This window comes from Girardinichthys multiradiatus, chromosome 9 (genome assembly GCF_021462225.1).
Source record: "Girardinichthys multiradiatus isolate DD_20200921_A chromosome 9, DD_fGirMul_XY1, whole genome shotgun sequence".
NCBI lineage: Eukaryota > Metazoa > Chordata > Actinopteri > Cyprinodontiformes > Goodeidae > Girardinichthys > Girardinichthys multiradiatus.
In genome coordinates this window covers 33,710,514-33,731,203 of record NC_061802.1, presented here as the reverse complement: position 1 = coordinate 33,731,203, position 20,690 = coordinate 33,710,514, and the positions used below count along the sequence as shown (strand labels likewise).

At 41.3% G+C, this 20,690-nt stretch overlaps 1 protein-coding gene across 2 annotated transcripts in view; it reads right to left on the bottom strand.

The window, feature by feature from the left end:
- ncanb (neurocan b) overlaps positions 1-20,690 on the bottom strand; it is a 250,046-nt gene that overhangs the window by 174,954 nt on the left and 54,402 nt on the right. For both annotated transcript variants that reach the window (XM_047375781.1, XM_047375782.1), the window contains exon 2: positions 14,556-14,638. In XM_047375781.1, coding sequence (XP_047231737.1) covers positions 14,556-14,638 — 83 coding nt within the window. The remainder of the gene's footprint in view (positions 1-14,555; positions 14,639-20,690) is intronic.

Below are 20,690 nucleotides of genomic sequence, written 5' to 3'. Positions count from 1 at the left end.
CACTTCGAGTTAAATGTTTAGACACAGCTTTTTATTTAATAGTTTGTCTTTATTTTTATTTCTATCCCTGGGAACTCTTTCAAGGCTGCTGGAAAGCCATTGTAGGTGACTATCTCCTGAATGCCAAGAGTCTACAAAGCAGTAATCAAAGCAAAGGGGGGCTATTTTGAAGAATCTTAAATATAAAAAAAGTTTTTTTGGTTTGATACATAATATATTTTTTGCTTCAAAGTTTTGATGTCTTCAATATGTATTGTCAATGTAGAAAGTCCTAAAAATAAGGAAAAGCCATAGAATGAAAAAGGTGTGTCCAAGGTTTTGACAGGTAGTGTATAAGAAAAAGTGGGTCCGAATCATTTCCCAATGAGCTGTATTTATTGCCTTAAACTAAAAGCCAGGTAACAACTTCATTACTAAATCTGCTTACAGTCGTCAGTCAAGGTCATCGTCTACAAGCCAGAAATCCACCTGTGATAAGTACTCACAGATTATCTAACATAACAGTATTTAAAATCATCAGGGACGTTTTTTGCACTACTATTATTCACAGGAGATTAATATTGAGTACTGTCCAATGTAGTCAGTAGACAGGAAGGTGGCATTAAGGCAGGTTTTGATCGTTTAATTAAGCCTCAATTAACACCTCCTAATAGAAGCAAAAACAACAGGCTAGATGGTGAATCATTTTTAGATTTCAATGTAATCTTACATTTAACACTTTTTATAAAAAGAGATTTACATACTGAAGAATCTTAAGTAATGATACATTGCCATAATAATGCAGCCCTAGCCAAGTTACAAGGTAAGCATATGAGAAAATGTCCTTATCAATGCTGTCTTTGATTCTCCAAAAAGTGCCTGAGGGTAAATGTAACTCCTGTCTTTAGTTTTGACATGATGCTTCTTTTGTTTTCTGGCCCCTTTTGTGATTTGCCTTCATTTGCAATTGCCTCACTTTATTTGTCACATTTTCTTTGCTATCTTGCTTATCCTGTCTTCAATATCTATTGTTTATTTCTGTCTACCTGTTAGATTCTCTATTCGTCAGCCACTCTGGTCTCATGTCAGCTGCCAGTCATTACAGTACTCAGTTCTGTTCTGTTATTGTAAATGCTTTATAATTGTAAGGTCTCTCTCTTTAGCACTGTCTTCACTTGTCTAGTTATTATTAACTATTCTTTTCCACATAACGTGTTTTTCAAACAAACAGGATTACCTTTGTTAAAGTTTGGAGCTCTATATATACAATATGCAGTTCTTTTTGCCACTACAGTCACAAACAGAAGACTGTATGACAGGTAATGACGTGATGGGTGTGAAAAGCAAACTGTGGACCTTACTCTGTCATTCACTCTAGGTTGCTCTCCCTGCATACTGCAAATCTCCACTAGAAAAGAATTACATGTAAATACATAAAGTTTTTAATGAGGAAGCAGGCTGATACCAAGTCCGTGTGGATTAATCTGCATTTCTACTCCATTTACCAGGTTGCAAACTGATTACCAGAGTAGAAATCTGCACCAGAAAAACGCCCAAGTTTGGTTGACTTACTCCGAACTGCTAGGTGGAGTTTAGTGGAGTGCAGATTGATAAGCATTTTCAATGAGTTGTGTTTTTTCACTATTAAAATAAACTCAGTTCAGCATCCTCTACAACTAATCTTTCTTGTTAATTAACAGCAATAAGGTTTTAAATTGCCAGTGTCTGTGCTTATCTCTCCTGTCCTCTCACTTCAAATGAGAAAATAGGAAGTCGGCATTAGCCAAAAATCCTACTAAAGTTTGTTATAGGTACACCTTACAGTGACTTTATGTAAACATTCTTGTGCATAAACAGATTCAAATGAACAAGTTCACAAGTAATCCTCATTCGTTCAGAACTTTAAACTAAACCTTTTTTCTTCATAATGAGCTTGAAGTGACCCCGATCATCCTGGTGTCATTCAATGGTGCTGCAATAATTTGTTAACAAAAGATTTAAACATTAAGCAAATATTTGATACTTTATACAGAAATGACACACTGCAATTTCCCTGTAATAATAGAGATAACATCAATAATTTATTCTACTCAGGTCTATAAGAAATTCACCCGTTTGTTTTCTCCTGATCCAGGTCCTTAAAGACTCTACATGGTCATTCCAAGTCGTGAGGCCGCAAGAGGATTATTGTCCCTCAAACAGGGTGATCAGCCTGTCTCAACCTATATAATTGACTTTCATTTGTTGGCTGCAGAGAGCCGTTGGAATGAGGCAGCACAAATGGATGCATTCATGAGAGGTTTAAAAGAAGACATCAAGGATGAGCTAGCGACCCGTGACAATCCTTCTTCCCTGAAACAACTCGAGGATTTGACTGCTCGCATTGATATTCGGCGGGCAGAGAGAAGGAAGGAGAAGCGCCATGAGAAGGGTCGCTCATCATTAACTCAGGTTTCTGCACACCGGCATGAGAGAAGGAGTCGGTCACCTCTCACTGAGGAAAATGACAATTGTGAGCCCATGCAATTGGGCAGAACCAAGATTATCCCTGAGGAGAAAGATAGTCAGAGAAGATTCAAGCTCTGTTTTTATTGTGGAGAGAAGGGACATTTAGCACTCAAGTGTCCACTAAAAGGACAGGCTCAGCGGAGGAAGGGAGGTCTCTACTGAGCCAAAGTCAACTATCTGCCTCCTCCTTCTTGTTTCCTGCCCATTTTTAAACCTCTTCTTTGTCTCTCCAGGGGGCCGTGTTTATTGATTCAGGAGCAGATACTGAATTCATAGACGAAACATTTGCAAATAAGAACGACATAAAACTTATTCCGTCAGCTGACACAAGAAACGTGCTTGCTTTGGATGGTCACAGCATGAACAATTCACATCTCAGGACGGAGGAGATTACCTTAACAGTTGGAGGTAATCATCAAGAAAAAGTAACTTTCATGATCATTAATTCACCTGAACTTCCTGTAGTCCTAGGTGCCTCCTGGTTGCAGAAACACAACCCTCACATCGACGGGAAGAAAAAAGAAGTTCTGGGTTGGTCTGAGTCATGTTCAGCTGACTGTCTTTTGTCTGCTGCTACGGAGGTCAGTGTGGAGAATGAGGTTGAGGAGACCTATCCGGATTTATCCAAGGTACCGCAAGAATACCATGATTTAAAGGAGGTTTTTAATAAAATCAAGGCCACAGCTCTGCCACCCCATAGACCTTATGATTGTGCTATTGATTTGCTTCCTGGCACGTCACCCCCTAAAGGCAGAACCTATTCATTGTCTGGTCCAGAGCACAGGGCCATGAAGAGCTATGTTGATGAGGCATTAAAGGCAGGGCACATTCGACCCTCTTCCTCTTCTGCAGGTGCTGGTTTCTTTTTTGTTGGGAAGAAGGATGGTTCATTGAGACCATGCATTGATTATAGAGGCCTTAATAAGATAACAGTTAAAAATAGATACCCCTTACCACTCATGAACACAGCTTTTGATCAGATCCAGGGAGCCAAGATATTTTCTAAGCTGGATCTAAGGAATGCATATCATCTGGTCTGAATCAGAGAAGGAGATGAGTGGAAAACGGCTTTCAACACGCCTACGGGCCATTATGAATACAAGGTCATGCCATTTGGACTTACTAATGCTCCTGTAGTTTTTCAGTCGTTGGTCAATGACATTCTAAGAGACATGGTGGGTCAATTCGTATTTGTTTATCTTGATGACATACGGATTTATTCTCAAGATCTGGAAACCCACAGAAAACATGTCAGAGCTGTTCTCCTGCGTCTTCTCCAAAACCAGTTGTTCGTCAAGGCAGAAAAATGTGAGTTTCACAAAACTACCACTTCCTTTTTGGGCTTCATCATTTCCCCAGATAATGTGCTTGTCGACCCCTCCAAAGTGAAGGCCGTATTGGAATGGCCTGTTCCAACTGATCGCAAGCAGCTTCAAAGATTTCTGGGCTTTGCAAACTTCTATAGCAGGTTTATTAGAAATTACAGCCTGGTTGCTACTCCCCTAAACGCTCTTACCTCTTCCAAGGTGAAATTTGTGTGGAATAAGGATGCAGAGAATGCCTTCAATAAGCTGAAGGAACTCTTCACGTCAGCTCCAGTGTTACGGTCTCCTGACCCAGAGAGACAGTTTATTGTGGAGGTGGATTCCTCAAGCACTGGGGTCGGAGCTGTATTAAGCCAAAGAGGTGAGGATGATCGTGCTCACCATGTGCCTTCTTTTCAAGGACTCTGTCACAGGCTGAGCGGAATTACGATGTGGGAGACAGAGAGTTATTGGCTGTCAAGTTGGCATTGACAGAGTGGAGACATTGGCTGGAGGGGACTAAGGAGCTGTTTATGGTGTGGGCTGACCATAAGAACTTGGAGTACCTGAAATCAGCAAAACGGCTAAACCCCAGACAGGCTAGGTGGGCCCTGTTTTTCGGTCATTTTAATTTCTCCCTGTCTTACAGGCCAGGGAGTAAAAATGGCAAACCTGACGCCCTATCCCGGATTCAAGAGCCTGAAGAATCTCAGTCTGCGGGTGAAGAGGAGTTTATCCTTCCTGAAACCGTCAGGTTGTCTGTGTCCTGAGTGGAGGTGGAAAGGGAGGTCCAGGAAGCCATTAGGGATCTGCCTATCCCACCATCATGTCCACCTGACCGCTGTTTTGTCCCTGAACGCCTTGTGTGCCTAAGGTACTGGAGTCTTATCATTGCTCTCGTTTAGCTTGTCATCCAGGAATCAGCAGAACCATTCAGACAGTTCGAACTCAGTTTTGGTGGCCATCGCTGGTCAAGGATGTCAAAGACTTTGTTGCTGAATGCACTCAATGTTGTTGAGCTAAGCCTTCTCATCGCCCCCCTGCGGGGTTGTTGCACCCTTTGCCAATTCCCCCTCGCCCATGGTCACATATTGCGATGGATTTTGTGACAGGTCTACCGGTATCTAATGGTCACTCTGTACTACTAACCATAATTGACAGATTTTCAAAGATGGTTCGTCTGGTGCCGTTGGAGAAGCTTCCATTTGCTAAGGAGATGGGTGAGATATTGACCCGAGAAGTTTTCAGGCTCCATGGAATCCCAAATGACATTGTTTCTGATAGAGGACCCCAATTTGTGTCACGTTTCTGGAAGGAGTTTTGGGAATTTCTGTTAGTCTTTCCTCAGGGATTCATCCTCAGTCTGATGGCCAAACCGAGAGAGCCAACCAAGAAGCTGAAACCAAACTTTGTATCTTATGTGAGTCTGACCCGACCAAGTGGTCACAAAATTTGCCCTGGGTTGAATACGCCATGAACTCTATGCAATCAAGTGCCAGTGGTTTGTCCCCTTTTCATGTTGTGTTTGGTTTCCAGCCACCCATGTTTTCAGTTCAGGAGAGAGAAGCTAATGTTCCGTCCGCCCAAGCGGCTGCCCTAAGGTGCCAAAGAATATGGAGAAAGGCCAGGAGATCAATGATCAGAATGTCACTGGTTCAGTCAAGAACGGCCAACCGGAGACTGATCCCTGCCCCTAAGTACCAGGTGGGGCAGAAAGTTTGGCTCTCCGCCAAGGACCTCCCATTAAGGGTAGAATCCCGGAAATTGGCATCCCGATTTGTTGGACCTTTCCCAATCTCTAAGATCATCAACCCTGTCGCTGTACGACTGAGATTACCCAACTCCATGAGGATTCACCCCACGTTCCACGTTTCTCAGGTCAAGCCCTTCGTGGAGCCCCGACTTGGCTGTCTGATCATTGTTCTTGACCTTGCCTTGCCTTTTGGATTTTTGCCTCTGCCTGCTCCCTGTCGGACAATTTGGATTCTGGTTGTCGACCTTGTTTCCTGCATCTGGTTTATGCCTCTGCCGGCCCCTTGTCTGACGCCTCTTGTTCCAATCGTTGACCCTGTTTCTGTCCTTGGATTATTGAGCCAGCCTAGCCCTCGGATTATTCAGCCTGGAGTCACTTCTTACCTGTGCTGTGGAGATCACTGCCTGCTGCCCACTGAGGTTTCCCCTCTGGGTTTCAAGTTCCACGCAAGACAAAAGCAGGTTAGTGGCTTTTCTGATCCCTGCAAAATCTGGAGAGACTACAAGTCACTAATCCCTCTTTCTGCCTCAGTGATTCCTGGAAGCTGTGAGGAGTGTTACTTGTGTGACGTTTTCCTGTGGCTGAATAAACCTTTTAAACTTTCAGTACTGTGTCTGGCTGAATCTTGGGTCCGCCTTTTTCTGATTCATAGCAGATCTTGCATTGTGAATGATTGTTTGAAGGTATACCAATTATTGCCTGAGTTGGTTCCAAGACTATCTTAACATAATTTCCAAACATAAACATTGCATGGTAATGTTGCATCACTCTTTTGGTCATGGTTTTCAACCATTTTTCATTTACTTGTTTATCTTGTACATAGCCCATTGGTCTTCCTTATTCTTTCATTTTGCTTGGTAGTTTAGTTGGGTTGTTTTAGCATAGTGAAGAGTTTGTTGATTGAAATACGTTTGACTTTGACTTTGAGTTGACTTGTTTTGTTGATAAATTCTTGTAATTTAAGAAATTGTGTGAATTCATTGTGTGTGTGTTCAGAATTTTGCTGTTCAATAATGCCAGAGCTTGGCTCATCCATTTCAATTTTGTCCTAATACCACCGCTTTATTGGGCTGGTATTCACAGGACAACTCTTAACAGACCAAATTATTATTTAATAAAATATTCATATTAAATATTAAATTATATATTCATAATCACAACAATAGTAACATAACAAAGTCAGTAAAAAGTTTGGTCTCATTTTGGATCCTTTTTCTGCTGTAACAAACCTTCACAGTCACATAGGAGCAGATCTTGAATATCACCAAGGTATATTACCCAGGTACTGCTGTACAATCAGATCCCTCAGATCCTCTCTGACTCTGGCTCCATCCTCCTGTCTCCTGTGGCTCTCTCTCAGTGACAAATATTAACCCTCTCACAGCAGCTCTCTTGCAGCCGTGACTAATTTTTCACATTTTGTGGCGTTATAATATATTTATCTTGTGTGAGAAGGAACACAAGCACTGGAGTGGTGGCGCTAAAATTGCAGGCACACTATTATCTACACATATACACAACCAAACGTGCAAAAAGCTTACCAACCCTAATCTGCTCTCTGTGCTCACATCCCACCCTTTTCAAATTCTGCGCTGTCAAGCAAGGTGTCGCGGGGTGAGCTTTAGTGCCAGGCAGCCCTCCCGATGGTCCTCTACCTCCCCGTAACTTTTTCCATAATTGCTTAGCTGGAAAAAAAAATGCAAAATCCACTAACGGAGGAGGGACTACAGGGAAAAACAGGAGACTGTAATGCAGTGAGTGTGAGTGTGTCTGGGTCTTTAGCAAGTGCTTTGGACGAACATTCTCATTCAAGGGTTAGTCTTTATTTGTATAACCGTCTATGGGAATCCTTACAGACTGTTAAAAAACCATTTCAGGTGACCATGAGGCTCATCAAGAGTGTGTAAAGCAGTAATCAAAGCAAAAGGAGGCCACTTTGAAGAATCTAAACTATAAAAGATGTTTTGAGTTATTTTAATTTTTTTTGTTTGCAATATAATTGCCTCATAGTTTTCAGGTCTTCTGTATGTTTCAACAATGGAGAACGTAATAAAAATAAAGAAATACCATTAAATGACAAATGTGTGTCCAAACTTTGACTGGTAGTAAGCTGATTGGATATCTATTGTCTCTCTGCCTGCAAACTTGAGCCCTGAGTCACACCATTTACTTATCGATTGTTTTCTTTATTTCTGAACCTCAACATAAAGCAGAAAAGCTACAACGCAGAGTGAAGCAGACAGTTGGGGACAACACCAATACCCTACATATGCACATACACATATAGATACACACACAGATACCCATCAGCAGTGTGCAGGCAGGGTACAAAAAGGCCAAAGAATGACTGACGGATGTGAATACTTTCCCCACCCTCCATTCCCTGCAGAACCCTCTGGAATAGACAGATAAAACTGCCAAACAGACAGATCGGAAGGCAGCTGGGGCAACCAGATCCTCAACACAGATTGACAAATGACTCAGAGTTTCACACAATTCTCTGTACGAATGCCTTGGCTCTTGTTTCCCTGCCACACTGTCCTTCGCTCATCACCATCAGCAGTTTAAAAAGGTCACTCAGACAGACAGGCAAACACATGCAAAATGTCAAGATTCTCGTCAAACTTTGGATGACTTGATTATGCATAATTACACGATCAACTTACTGAATTTGAGCTTTTTCAACTGAATCAAAAGGTTTAATCAGCTTTCCTCAGTTGAATTGGATATAAATATCTCTGAACTTTAATCAAAACTAAGACACATTTCCATTTCATAGATGTGGCTTAAAAGATAAATCTAAGCTCTGAAGATCAGATTGCTTTTGCATCTTAACATCTCATCCTTTTTAGCCCTTTCTAAGAGCTGCTGGGGTAATTACAAGTCAAAGTTAGAGGGCCAGTCCATAAGCTGTGGAGGTCTGCCAAGTGTTTAAAGATGAGCAGCGTTACAGAGACAAAACAGATAATTGACACACCCACAGGGAAAATGTGTGACTGAAGGGATCTAACAAATCATGTTTAGGTGGGTTTGATCCCTCTAAAAATCCCCAAACAGTGAGTTGCATTGCAAACTGTGATACTTCATGCTCATACCTTGATGGTAAATCAGCCTCAAATGCTTATTTGTTTTTCTTTACACTTGGCTGTTTTTGCTTTTGCCAGAGTGACCTTTAATTATGCTAATAAACAAACAGGCAATTTGGCAGCTTTGTAGAAAAACAGCAATGGACTTGAAAAGCAATTTTCTTCATTAGCTTTGTGCAGTGAATAACGTGGTTAGAAAAGACAACAGCAAAGTTTAAAGCAAACTGATTTGTTTTTTGATTAAGTCTCTCAGATAATTTGCAGAATATTCAGGCCCATGAATTGCTTAAGCAATAACATCATGTGACAGGTCTTATTAAAGATGGCCTCGATCTTCTCCAACATCAGTATCTGACGTAACACTGACACTGATGTTGGTTAGGATATAGGCCTGAGTTTCTCCATGGGGGGTTGTGGTAAATGGGTTAGAGACAGAGTACACTGGACAGGTCGGCAGTCCAACACAGGGCAACAAGAGACAAACAGGACATTCACACCTAAGGGCAATTTGGAGTGACCAATTAACTGAATAAGAGCTGAAATGAATCCTCGAAAGATTTGAGTAACTTAATTACTAAAATTCCTCCAGGCAAATGATCTGCCTTAAGGCTACATTAAGTCCTGTTCCACTAACTGGTGCACTGTCTTCCAGTCGGGTTGGTATTTAGGCTGCATAACGGTCGCTGTTGTCACATGGATGCCACGTGCTATTATCAGTTATGGAACAAGATTGCAAGGGGCAAGAAGTGCAGAGAAAACAACGAAAGGTGTGGGATCACTTAAACAAAAAAGAAAAAACACAACCACAGAGTGTGTACTGCAAAACTGAAATAGCATTCCACAATAGCACATCCTCAATGCCGCAACACCTGAGCAGGAAACATCTACTGCAACCATTGAGCTTTTCCTGTTCCCTTTACAAAAGATTCTAACCTAAATCTGTGATTGTTAGTGCAGAATCTGGCATTTTATAGTGTACAAGGAGACACATTTTGGCTAAGGTTACATGTACTGTCTGATCAAGAGGGGTAATGTTGTTAATCGTAGTGGCTACCTGGCAGGGTATTAAATGACAGTGTGTACGTTTTGTCAAAAAAAGAAAAAACAACTATGCAGAACATACTGCAAGTGTCTTACACAAATGACGATAAAAGCACAGCAGCAGGTCAGAATGACTTAAAACATGTTAACCTGTTGCTGTGCTTCTATCTTGATTTAAATTAGATACTTAAAGTAAATATTGCTAGATTAACAGTACTTTTAGTAGATGAGCGCTACCTCATTTATCACCAATTTAATGTGTTCTTTAGACTCCCGTAAAAGTGATGAAGAGGTTTCTTTAAAGAATGGAGAAGAACATGCACACTCAAACATACACACTAGTGTGTTGAGAAATCTTTTTAAACCTTTTACCTTTTTAAAGGTTAATATAATTTTTTTTATTTCTCATAAATTTTTGAACTTTGGGAAAAAAGCAAGAGTTTTGTCATACCTCAGATTAGAAACTGAGCGTGAGTTTTGCCATGCTTTGTTGTTTTTTTTAAAAGAAATTGTCAGTCTGTTTTCCACCCTGCCTGCTGCTAACCTTCTTCCACCGCTAAGGGGCGTCGGAGCTGGGTTCCGAGAGACCGACAGGTGTACATTGTTGCCTCATCAACTGGTGGACTATATGAGGGTGCCTCGCCAGCACTTCTACGCCTGAGTGTTTTTGCCCTCTACGGTAGTGATCACCTGGCCCGTACCTCTGTTACCTTGAAAGTATTTAAGAAGAAGTTTTTTGACTAATAGCCTGTGTTTTTTCCCTTCATCCTAGGCCAGTAAACCAAGCTCCTCGCTGAGGACCTTCCTAGGAACCACCTTCAACGGAATCTGGATTTTTTTTGGATCACTTTCTGGCCTGGCAGCCGCCTTTGCGATGGTACCAGTCTGATCGAGCGATCCTGCTCACCCTCCCACGGATCCGTCTGGACCATTCTGAACGCTCCTGCCTAATATGGCGTCACATTCCTGCCAAAAATCAGAGAAGCGTATTAAGCAATCACAACAGCACATCTTTTAATCGAGAGAGCGCATAGCTCTGATCGCGGGCGTGCACCTTTATTCGAGAGCCTTTGAATGCAGCACGGCAAGCAGTAAAACACGCCCCCTGCACCCATCTGTTCGCTCTCGCAGAAAAATTACGCTCTCTCGCTCTCTTTAGTGGGCATATTTGTCAATTGGGGCAGAAACTCTTATGATTGATCTGATTGGCCGGATTTTCACCTCATATCTGGTCGCAGCCGGCACAGGACTTTGCCTTAAAGGAGAAGAAGAAGAGCAGGGAACTTGACGTGGATTCAAAGCGTTGAAGAAAACAAGGAATAAATAAGGTAAGGAAAGGAAAAGTTGGTCGATTTATCCAAAAAGAAATCAAGATTCTTACAGATGTTAAGAGTGGTGTGAGACTCATTTCCACTGACATCTCACAAAATGAACTCTTCAATGCTGTCCTCAACTGTATCAAACAACAATGTCAATAAAACGGTTATTATAATCAGCATCCACAGTTTAGAGAAAACCTCTTCTCAGAGACATGCTGTTAGTGTTGAGATTTTGACATCTACAATTAGAAATTGTCTCAGGCTAATTAATTTAACATATCCACAGCTAACCGATTGCTATAAAGTAATCAATAATCATTCAAGAATCTTTACTGTCATTATGAGACCGTAATAAAATTTTGTTGAAACATCCGGCTCAGTGGACACCCTTGAAAAATAAATAAAATAAACGTCACCGGTAAAAAAGTGTTACAATCAACATCCAAGGCAATGTCCTGTGCCGGCTGCGACCAGATATGAGGTGAAAATCCGGCCAATCAGATCAATCAGAAGAGTTTCTGCCCCGAACTGACAAATACGCCCACTAAACAGAGCGAGAGAGTGTAATTTTGGGTGCAGATGGGTGCAGGGGTGTGTTTTACTGCTCGCCGTGCTGCGTTCAAAGGCTCTCGAATAAAGTTGCACGCCCACGATCAGAGCTATGCGCTCTCTCGATTAAAAGATGCACTGTTGTGATCGCTTAATATGCTCCTCTGATTTTTGGCAGGAATGTGACGCCATACATAACCTGTGCAGCCACACAGCCAGACTCGCATCTCTTCCCCTGACGGATCACGCCCCACCTAAACTGTGAGCTAAGTTTCATTGTAGTTAATTCTGACTTGAATCCCTACTCACCCCTGCCGTTTCCTTTACAGCCTGACGTCCGGCCGCCTAACTCTCCACGTCTTATTTCCGGAAGCCGTGTAAATAAATCATTGAGTTAAACGGTTCTCTGTTTGAGTGTTCTCTCTGTATGTGGGTCAAGTCGGCCTTAAAGAAAACGATGACAGAAATTGAATTGGTTGTTTTCTTGCATTTTCTCTTTTCTGTGTTTCTATGACTCATAAAATAAGCTTAAGTAGTAACTGCAGAATGTGATAATCGATAATCAGGTACTCGATTTATTGACCGATTATTTAATAGAATACTTCATTAATATAATAATCATTAGCTGCTGCCCTGAATCTAACATGCATATTTTGGACTGTGGCAGCAAGCTGTGGTACCTGCAGAGATCCCACACATGGGCACATCTACTCCATACAGAAAGGGCTGAAGAAAGGCCCCAAGATTTAAACCCAGAACCATCTTGCCATGACATTCAGCTTTTGTTGTTGAATGCTACATCTTTTGACAGCATTTTATCTACGATTTCCCAGCACAACAGCCTGGAATACCCACCATAATCTCTAATTTGAAGTATTTTGATACATTAAGTTTGATATCATTGTACATTTTTATTAGTCCTTCTAAACAAAAAGCAGAGATCAAATATTTCTTTATTTTCCAATATTTTACAGTCACAATTACTAGAATGTGTAGTTTAATGCGGGCCAAAATTTTTCATCGCAAAAAGCAAAATTTAAAAATATAGACGCATTTCTCTATTTAATATATATTGTTGCAGGAATTAAAACAGGAAAGTCGCTGGAATTTAAAGTCGGATGTATTCTTAAGTAACCCAAGTAAACCATTGTTGTACTAAGCACATAGAACTTTGACATAGTTATAGGGCTGAAACAATTAATCGGATTAATTGTGATTAATCGGTTATTGAAATAATCGTCAAATAATTTAGTAATCGAAAACTCATTAACTAGAGTATACAGACTCAAACAAACATACCATTTGCTGAAAGAACTACCCACTCAGGGTAGAAATTGGGCCAAAATTGTACAAAAAATATTAGCATTTTGCATATAATATGTAAAATCTTCTTTGTCTGTAAATATGCTCTATCCAGAACAAGTGGCATAGTTTCAGCATCACCTGGTTCAAATTCTGTGAACAATCTCTTATCAAGCACCTTTTGCTATCCAATTCTTAATCCATTAATCAAAAGAATAGTCAACAGATCGATTAGCAAAATAATTGTTAGTTGAGCCCTACATACTGCCTATATTGGCTGTCAGACTAGTAATTGGCATACTCCATATATTTGAAAATTACATACTTTGAGTGATGTTTTGGAAAAACTATATACCAAGTGAAATATTATTTTGTTGAAATATTATTAGCAACACTAATAAAAAAAAAATTTGTAATATATTCCAGTGTTTTTTTTATTATTATTTTGAACAGGCTACATTGGGATTACATTTTTGTTCTTCCTTAATATGAATAAAAATGATGTGTTAATGACATATACCTGATGGAAATTGGTGAGAAATTATCATGCTTTTGAAGAAGTGTTTCATCTCTTAGTGGAATATTTAACCACCTTCTGGATTAAGTGACACTGGATAGCGGTAAGGGAAATGCTAGTGGTAGGAATGACCCTAGGAAAATAGATTCAGCCTAAATATTTCTTTAAAGTGTTTTAGTTCTAAATATATAAATCTGGCTCATATTTATATTCAGAAATCATGACTGAATTGGAACCCCAAAGTTTCTTGAGCAATCTTTAGGGTTCCAATTCAGTCCAAGTCGTCCAGCGGTTAATTTTCTTGAGATTTCAAGACTCAACACACCTGAGTGGAAACAGACAACTGATACGTCAGGCCATGTGTTTTGTACTATAGTCAAAGCACGCTTAATTTTTCAAGGGCCTTTCATGATTTAAAGTAATATATCTATATGCAATTTTAGAGAGAATTTTACCCCTGGTTAAGACAATAATGGTGTGACCTTTTGGTGTAAGAAAAACAACTTTGTCCAAATGCTAAGAAAAACACAGAAAAATGTATTTATATTTATGTTTCTGCAAACAGTATAATCATCTGGGAAATCGTACTTGTTGAGGTTTTTATTCTAAACTCTTCTCTGCTGAAACTGTCATTAAGTAATAACTTTGCCTTGCTGGTTTAGGGAGTATGTTGTTTAACTGATTTCCTAACACACATTATTTACACACAAGAGCAGCTGGCTGAGTTCTGTGAAGCGTAACTAAGACCCCTAAATCTCGTACAAGTTGATGAGGATGCCTTGCAGTTATAAGACAAAGGGGAAACTTAGACTACGAAAAAGGAGGTTTAAGCCATTTACACCAATAATTACCATGGGAAATGTTAAGTTACATTGATACGTAACTCTTAGAACGCTAGCAAAGTAATGTGGCAGTATCAGGAGGCAGTTTTTCTTTAATAATGACTTGGAGGAACACCTCTCAGGCACATGCTTCTCTACCAGCTTTTCAGGCAAACAAAGAATCCAGACAGAGCAGCATGGTCATCTTGGACACCTCACTGTTTAGCTCTTTACCCTGAACATAGAGACAATTAGCTTTGGAATTTAGTACATGTGTCCAGACTTCAACAGCTTAGTTGTTGCCAAGATACAAAATAAAACCTAAAAACATGCATGCCATTTTAAACCAGGACTACCCTTGGTAAGAAGTACTCACCTGAACCTGCTGTTTGAAGCATTATCAGGACCAGCAAGAACTTCAGTCCATACTCAGGGAGCCCACCCAGCATCTTGCTGCACCTGAAGACAAAGGCAAGAGAAGGGAATGTGAATACACAAAAGAAACTTGTTTGTGTTTCTTCTTTCTTTCATCATGAGTGAGTTTTATGATAGAACTTTGATAGGTCATAATGAAGTGCAGTTAGCTCACAATGGGGACAGGATGAAGCCATTAAAACTACAAATGTGAGTAGGACATTTAAGGTTTGTATTAAATCTGCCGTATTTTTACTTCACATAAAACTGTTATCTGTTGCTAAAAGTATATGGTTTCACTCAGCTATGCTATAAATGACTTTACTGTTTCCAAGGTGATGAAATCAATCGTAACACACTGTGTTGAAAAGAGAGAGAAAAAGAAAACAGCCCGACTTTCTCCAATGGAAAACTTCAAGGATGCTGATATTAAGTCTCTAACTTTAAATTTTTTAGATGATAAAACAGATTGTTCCTAAATGAGTAAACAGGTGCCTTTATTTTGGTGCATGTAACGCAGGCATTGATTGTTTCTGTCACAGGTCGGCTGGTTCAGGGATTAACAGTAGGACACACCAGAAAAAAAATCATTCACAATCTGCAAACAAAGGCCTGCCCAGTACAAATGTGTGCTTCTTACTAAGTTGAGTCTATAACAAGGACAAAACAGCTGGTAGATGTACTAAATTTTGACTTTTCTCTTCTGCTCTTGGTGGGGTCAGACGCTTTTCCACTCTCTCCTTGATCCTCCCCCATTTTTTGCCCTGCTTCAGCTTTTTGTCTATGTTTTTCTTAGCATATCCTAATTTGTTCATTATGAATTTGGTCAGCTGGTCTCTCAACGCAATCGATCAAATTTTCTCAACGGGAAGATAGGGTAAAGGGGAACCCTCTTGTCCAGACGGGACGTTCTTCTCCGGATACGCAATGGATTCCTGGCAGCAGTGGAGGATTGTGTGCCTGACAACAATGTCAGTCGAGGAAGATTTGTACATAATTGGATTTCTGATAACAGGATTTCTGCTTTTTGGAGTTGGCGGTTACCTGGCTTCTCGGAAGATTTGTAAAACATCGGCAGCTGTTCAAAGCACTCCAAAGCTGCCTGGGATGTTTGAAGGGATCTTTAGAGTTCTCAGCACTCAGACTGATATGTTAAGAGAGCCGAATCGCAAGCTGGACGCGATCCTTGAACAGAATCGCACGCTGGCTGCCTTTCCCGGACTCAAAGGTGATATGATTTAATCTTGGAGAAAGTTGTTTGCTCCGGATCTACTGAAAATACCAGAAATTTGGCTATTGGGATTTTAAATTGAGAATGCCAGTAAGACTTTGAAGGCAGGCGGAAAATCACAGCCGAACTGAACCAAAACATTTATTGTTTGTCTAACTCAGGCGCCCCAATATGGCCTTCACAGGCTTCTTATCAAAACATTTCTCCTGGATGTTCTGTAAATACGACGCTCTGCCCCAGCAATGACCGTTTGATAAAACTTCAATCTCTTTTTCAAGGACAATGGCACCTTCGTCAGTGTTGACAGTCTAATTCTTTGCACACATGATCATACTTAAATATTGGCACCCTCATGAGTCCACCATGCCCCTGCAAAATCTTTGCTTATGTGTGTTGCTTTCCCATGCTCCTTATTTTTACCTAAATGTGGATTTAATTTCTTCATTTCTTCTCCTTTTCATAGATTTTAGATTTACCAGTGAGAGGAAAATAATACTAGTTTCTTAAAAATTTGAACAAAAGCTGCTTTTACATCAGTGACTCAGCTTCCTTAGTTAGAACTCAGTGATTGCTTGGTTAAATTTCAATGGATGCAATGACTGTTGTTATTGGACTACAACTGCATTAAACCAGCAAACCCAAGGATCATTCTCTCTTAGCACAAGATGCTTTCCCCTACATAGAGGACTTAATGATATAATTACCTCTTTAGAGAGATTGGTTTAGAACCAGCTCTTACCAGTAAAACCCAAAGGATTATTAATGCTATCTGTATCACTGTAATGTTGGCCAGAGATTTTTAGATTTCTCAGAAGGATTGTAGTATCATTTGATTTGTTTTTCTGTGTCTGTATCTGTGTTTATTTTCTTTGTGATTGTATTGTAATTGTATGTACAGCACTTTGAGTGTCTCGTTACTGAAAAGCGCTATATAAATAAACTTACCTTACCTTACCTTACCTAAATATATAGTGTCTTGTAAAGAGAAAGCTATCAATGCAACCACAAGAATTTTAATTGGAATTGAAAAATGATCAAAATAATTAAAACAGTTAAGTGGCATACATTTGTATTCAGGTCAATCTTCATGGAGATCCATCTTTTGCTACAGTTGCAGCTGCAAGTGTGATTTATGTCTCTACCAGTGTTGCCCATTCTTCTTGCGAAAATACCTCAAGATCAGTCCGATTGAAAGGAGAGTGTCAGTGAACATCAATTGTCAAGTATTTTCAAAGATTCTGATCACTGATTTTGGTCTAGGCCAGTCTACCATATTCATATGCCTTGATCTAAAAAATTCAGCTGTAGATTTGTCTGTGTTTTGGATAATCCTGCTATTTGGTAAAACCAGTCCCATGTATTTTTCTGTGCCTATCAGGTTTTTATCATGGTTCCCCAATATTTAACTCCATCCATCTTCCCAAATGTATCCAACCTTCCCATCTTGCTGAAAAAAAGGATATACACAGCATGATACTGCCACCACCCTGTTTCACTAACAGGACTTCTGAAGGCAACTGGTTGCACTAGAAATAATTTAGGGCAAGCAGAGTGAAAGTGGCTGAATACAAATGCATAGAACAGTTTTCAGAGTATTTCTTGTTAAAACCTCTGAAAGCCGCATATCCTTTTACGTGTTTCACTTCACAGTTATGAACTGCTATGTTTTGGGCTATTACATAAACTCCCAATAAAAAATACTGAGGCTTGTTGTTGTAAGGTGACAAAGGTTTTGCAAGGCACTGCAACATGTACTTTGTAAACAAACTAAGAAAAAAATAAACCAAGAATGAGCAATTAAAGAGAAGCAACAACAAAAAAGAAGTTTAGAGCTAAAACACAACATGACACCAACAAATAATGATCCATTTTCACAGTAGAATCATCCAGTTAAGTATAACTTAACTGTCCATTTCCTGTCTTTAGCAGAGCTAAAACTTCAGTGAGCATAAATATCAAAGTTGAATTGATGTTGTCACATAAAACAGAGCAATATTCATTTGAGACTTGGGCTGCCAGGAGCTGTCTCTGGAATGTCTGCAAAGGTTTATTTGGGAAAGGAATATTTGTATGTTTAAGAAGTAACTAGGGAGTTTATTTTTTATTTTTTTTGTGAGTCTAACAAATATGCTGCCTGATGTTTCACTTTGATTCTTCAATGAAGATGCCTAGCATAAGATATACACTCTGAAGGGATTATTTCTCCAGTCAGGAGTGTGAAATGCTTCTTTGCTCAAATCTCTTCACAACCTTTCAGTTTTGTGTAAGTTGTCTGAAAGCTTAAAGATACCAGCGAGCAAACAAGACGTGGAAACTGAGACAAACAAGGCTCAAGTAGTTACCATGTCTACTTGTGTTTATATAAACATTTTCTTTGTTTTGTATATGACTTATCACTTAATGTGCATTTTACAAAAGGCAGTTGACAGAGACAAAATTAGTTAAGTCAGCCCCCGCTGGGGGCCCCGGGTGTAAATAATGAATACGGCATCTCAGGAGACAGGATGGGCCCGTAGAAGGCCTGAGGGCAGGAGGGGAGCTGGGTGTGGAGATGGTGAACATTATAGCCAGTGTCAGTTACATCATGGCTGGCCCCTTTGAATCAAACCCAAAGGTACAGCCCAGGACAAAATCACAGACTTGATACAATGTAACTGCTCAGTTGCAGCTGGATGTTTTTATAGTGGATTTCTTGTTGTGAATTCACAGGATAAATAAACAAAGAAACAAAAAAATTAATAATAATCGTTATTGTTATCATCATCATCATCATAATCATAATACCCAGTAAAACCAACAAGTACCTGATAAACAGGAAGAAAGATTCAGTTCAATTCTGTTTGTTTATATAGCATTAATTCAAACAACCATCATCTCAAGAAAATATATAATAAAATATTTCCAATACATTAAAATACAATAAAAAATAGTCCAATGCAATTGTTATTGCAATGGAAATTTAAATGATCATATTATGCTAATAATTACAAAGTTATCTGTCTAAGCAAGACCAAACTGAATGCATTGAGTCACTGACATTGCAGCCATCCCTCATCCTGAGCAAGCATCTCAGGAAGTAAGATACAGTTGAACCATAAGGGACCTAAGCAGCAGCCAAATAGTATTAGTTAGTATAATTAACTAATATAATATAACTTAATAGCAGCAAGTAGTTCAATGAAGGATAGCAAGTACGATTTATTTTGCTCAGTTCCTGAGCAAAATAAATCATACTTGTACTTGTCGTCTTCCGCTTATCCGGGACTGGATCGCAGGGGCAGCAGACTCAGCAGACTCAGCAGAGACACCCAGACGTCCCTCTCCCCAGACACCTCCTCCAGCTCCTCCGGGGGGAGCCCAAGGCGCTCCCAGGCCAGCCAAGAGACATAGTCCCTCCAGCGTGTCCTGGGCCGTCCTCTGGGCCTCTTCCCGGTGGGACGTGCCTGGAACACCTCCCGAGGAAGGCATCCAGGAGGCATCCGGTATAGATGCCCGAGCCACCTCAACTGGCTCCTCTCGATGTGGAGGAGCAGCGGCTCTACTCCGAGCCCTTCCCGGATGGCCGTGCTCCTCACCTCATCTCTAAGGGAGTGCCCGGCCACCCTACGGAGGAAGCTCATTTCAGCCGCTTGTATCCGGGATCTCGTTCATGGCCATAGGTGAGGGTAGGAACGTAGACCGACCGGTAAATCGAGAGCTTCGCTTTTCGGACCGGCACAACACCCCCATTACTGCGGCAGTCGCACCGCTCCATCTGTCAATCTACCGCTCCATTCTTCCCTCACTTGTGAACAAGACCTCGAGATACTTAAACTCCTCCAATTGAGGCAGGAACTCCCCTCAAACCTGAAGAGGATAAGCCACCCTTTTCTGGTCGAGAACCATGGCCTCGGACTTGGAGGAGCTGATCCTCATCCCAGCCGCTTCACACTCGGCTGCGAACCGCCCCAGCGGTCTTGGCTGCTGGAGTCCAACATGCACCGGGAACAGGTCCGACTCCTGGAGCACCCCCACAGAGCATCATGAGGGACACAGTCGAATGCTTTCTCCAGGTCCACAAAACACATGTGGACCGGTTGGGCAAACTCCCATGAACCCTCGAGTACCCTGTAGAGGGTATAGAGCTGGTCCAGTGTTCCACGGCCGGGACGAAAACCATACTGCTCCTCCTGAATCCGAGGTTCGACTATCGGCCGGACTCTCCGCTCCAATACCCTGGCGTAAGCCTTACCAGGGAGGCTGAGGAGTGTGATCCCCCTTTAGTTGGAACACACCCTCCGGTCACCATTCTTATGAAGGGGGACCACCACCCCAGTCTGCCAGTCCAGAGGCACTGTCCCCAACCGCCACGCAATGTTGAAGAGGCATGTCAACCATGACACCCCCACAACATCCAGAGACTTGAGGTACTCAGGGCGGATCTCATCCACGCCCGAAGCCCCGCCACCGCGGAGCTTTTTAACCACCTCGGTGACTTCAGCCTGGGTGATGAAAGAGTCCAACCCCAACTCCCCAGCCTCTGTTTCCACCAGGGAATGCGTGATGGCAGGATTGAGGAGATCCTACTTCCACCGCCCGATAATGTCCCCAGTTGAGGTCAGCAGCCTCCCACCCCCACTGTAAACAGTGTTGGCGAAGCACTGCTTCCCCCTCCTGAGGCGGCGGATGGTTTGCCAGAATTGCTTTGAGGCAAACCGGTAGTCCTTCTCCATGGCCTCACTGAACTCCTCCCAGGCCTGAGTTTTTGCCTCTGCCACCGCCCTGGCTGCGGCACGCTTGGCCTCACGGTACCCGTCAGCAGCCTCAGGAGTCCCACAAGCCAACCACAGCCGATAGGACTTCTTCTTCAGCTTGACAGCGTCCCTT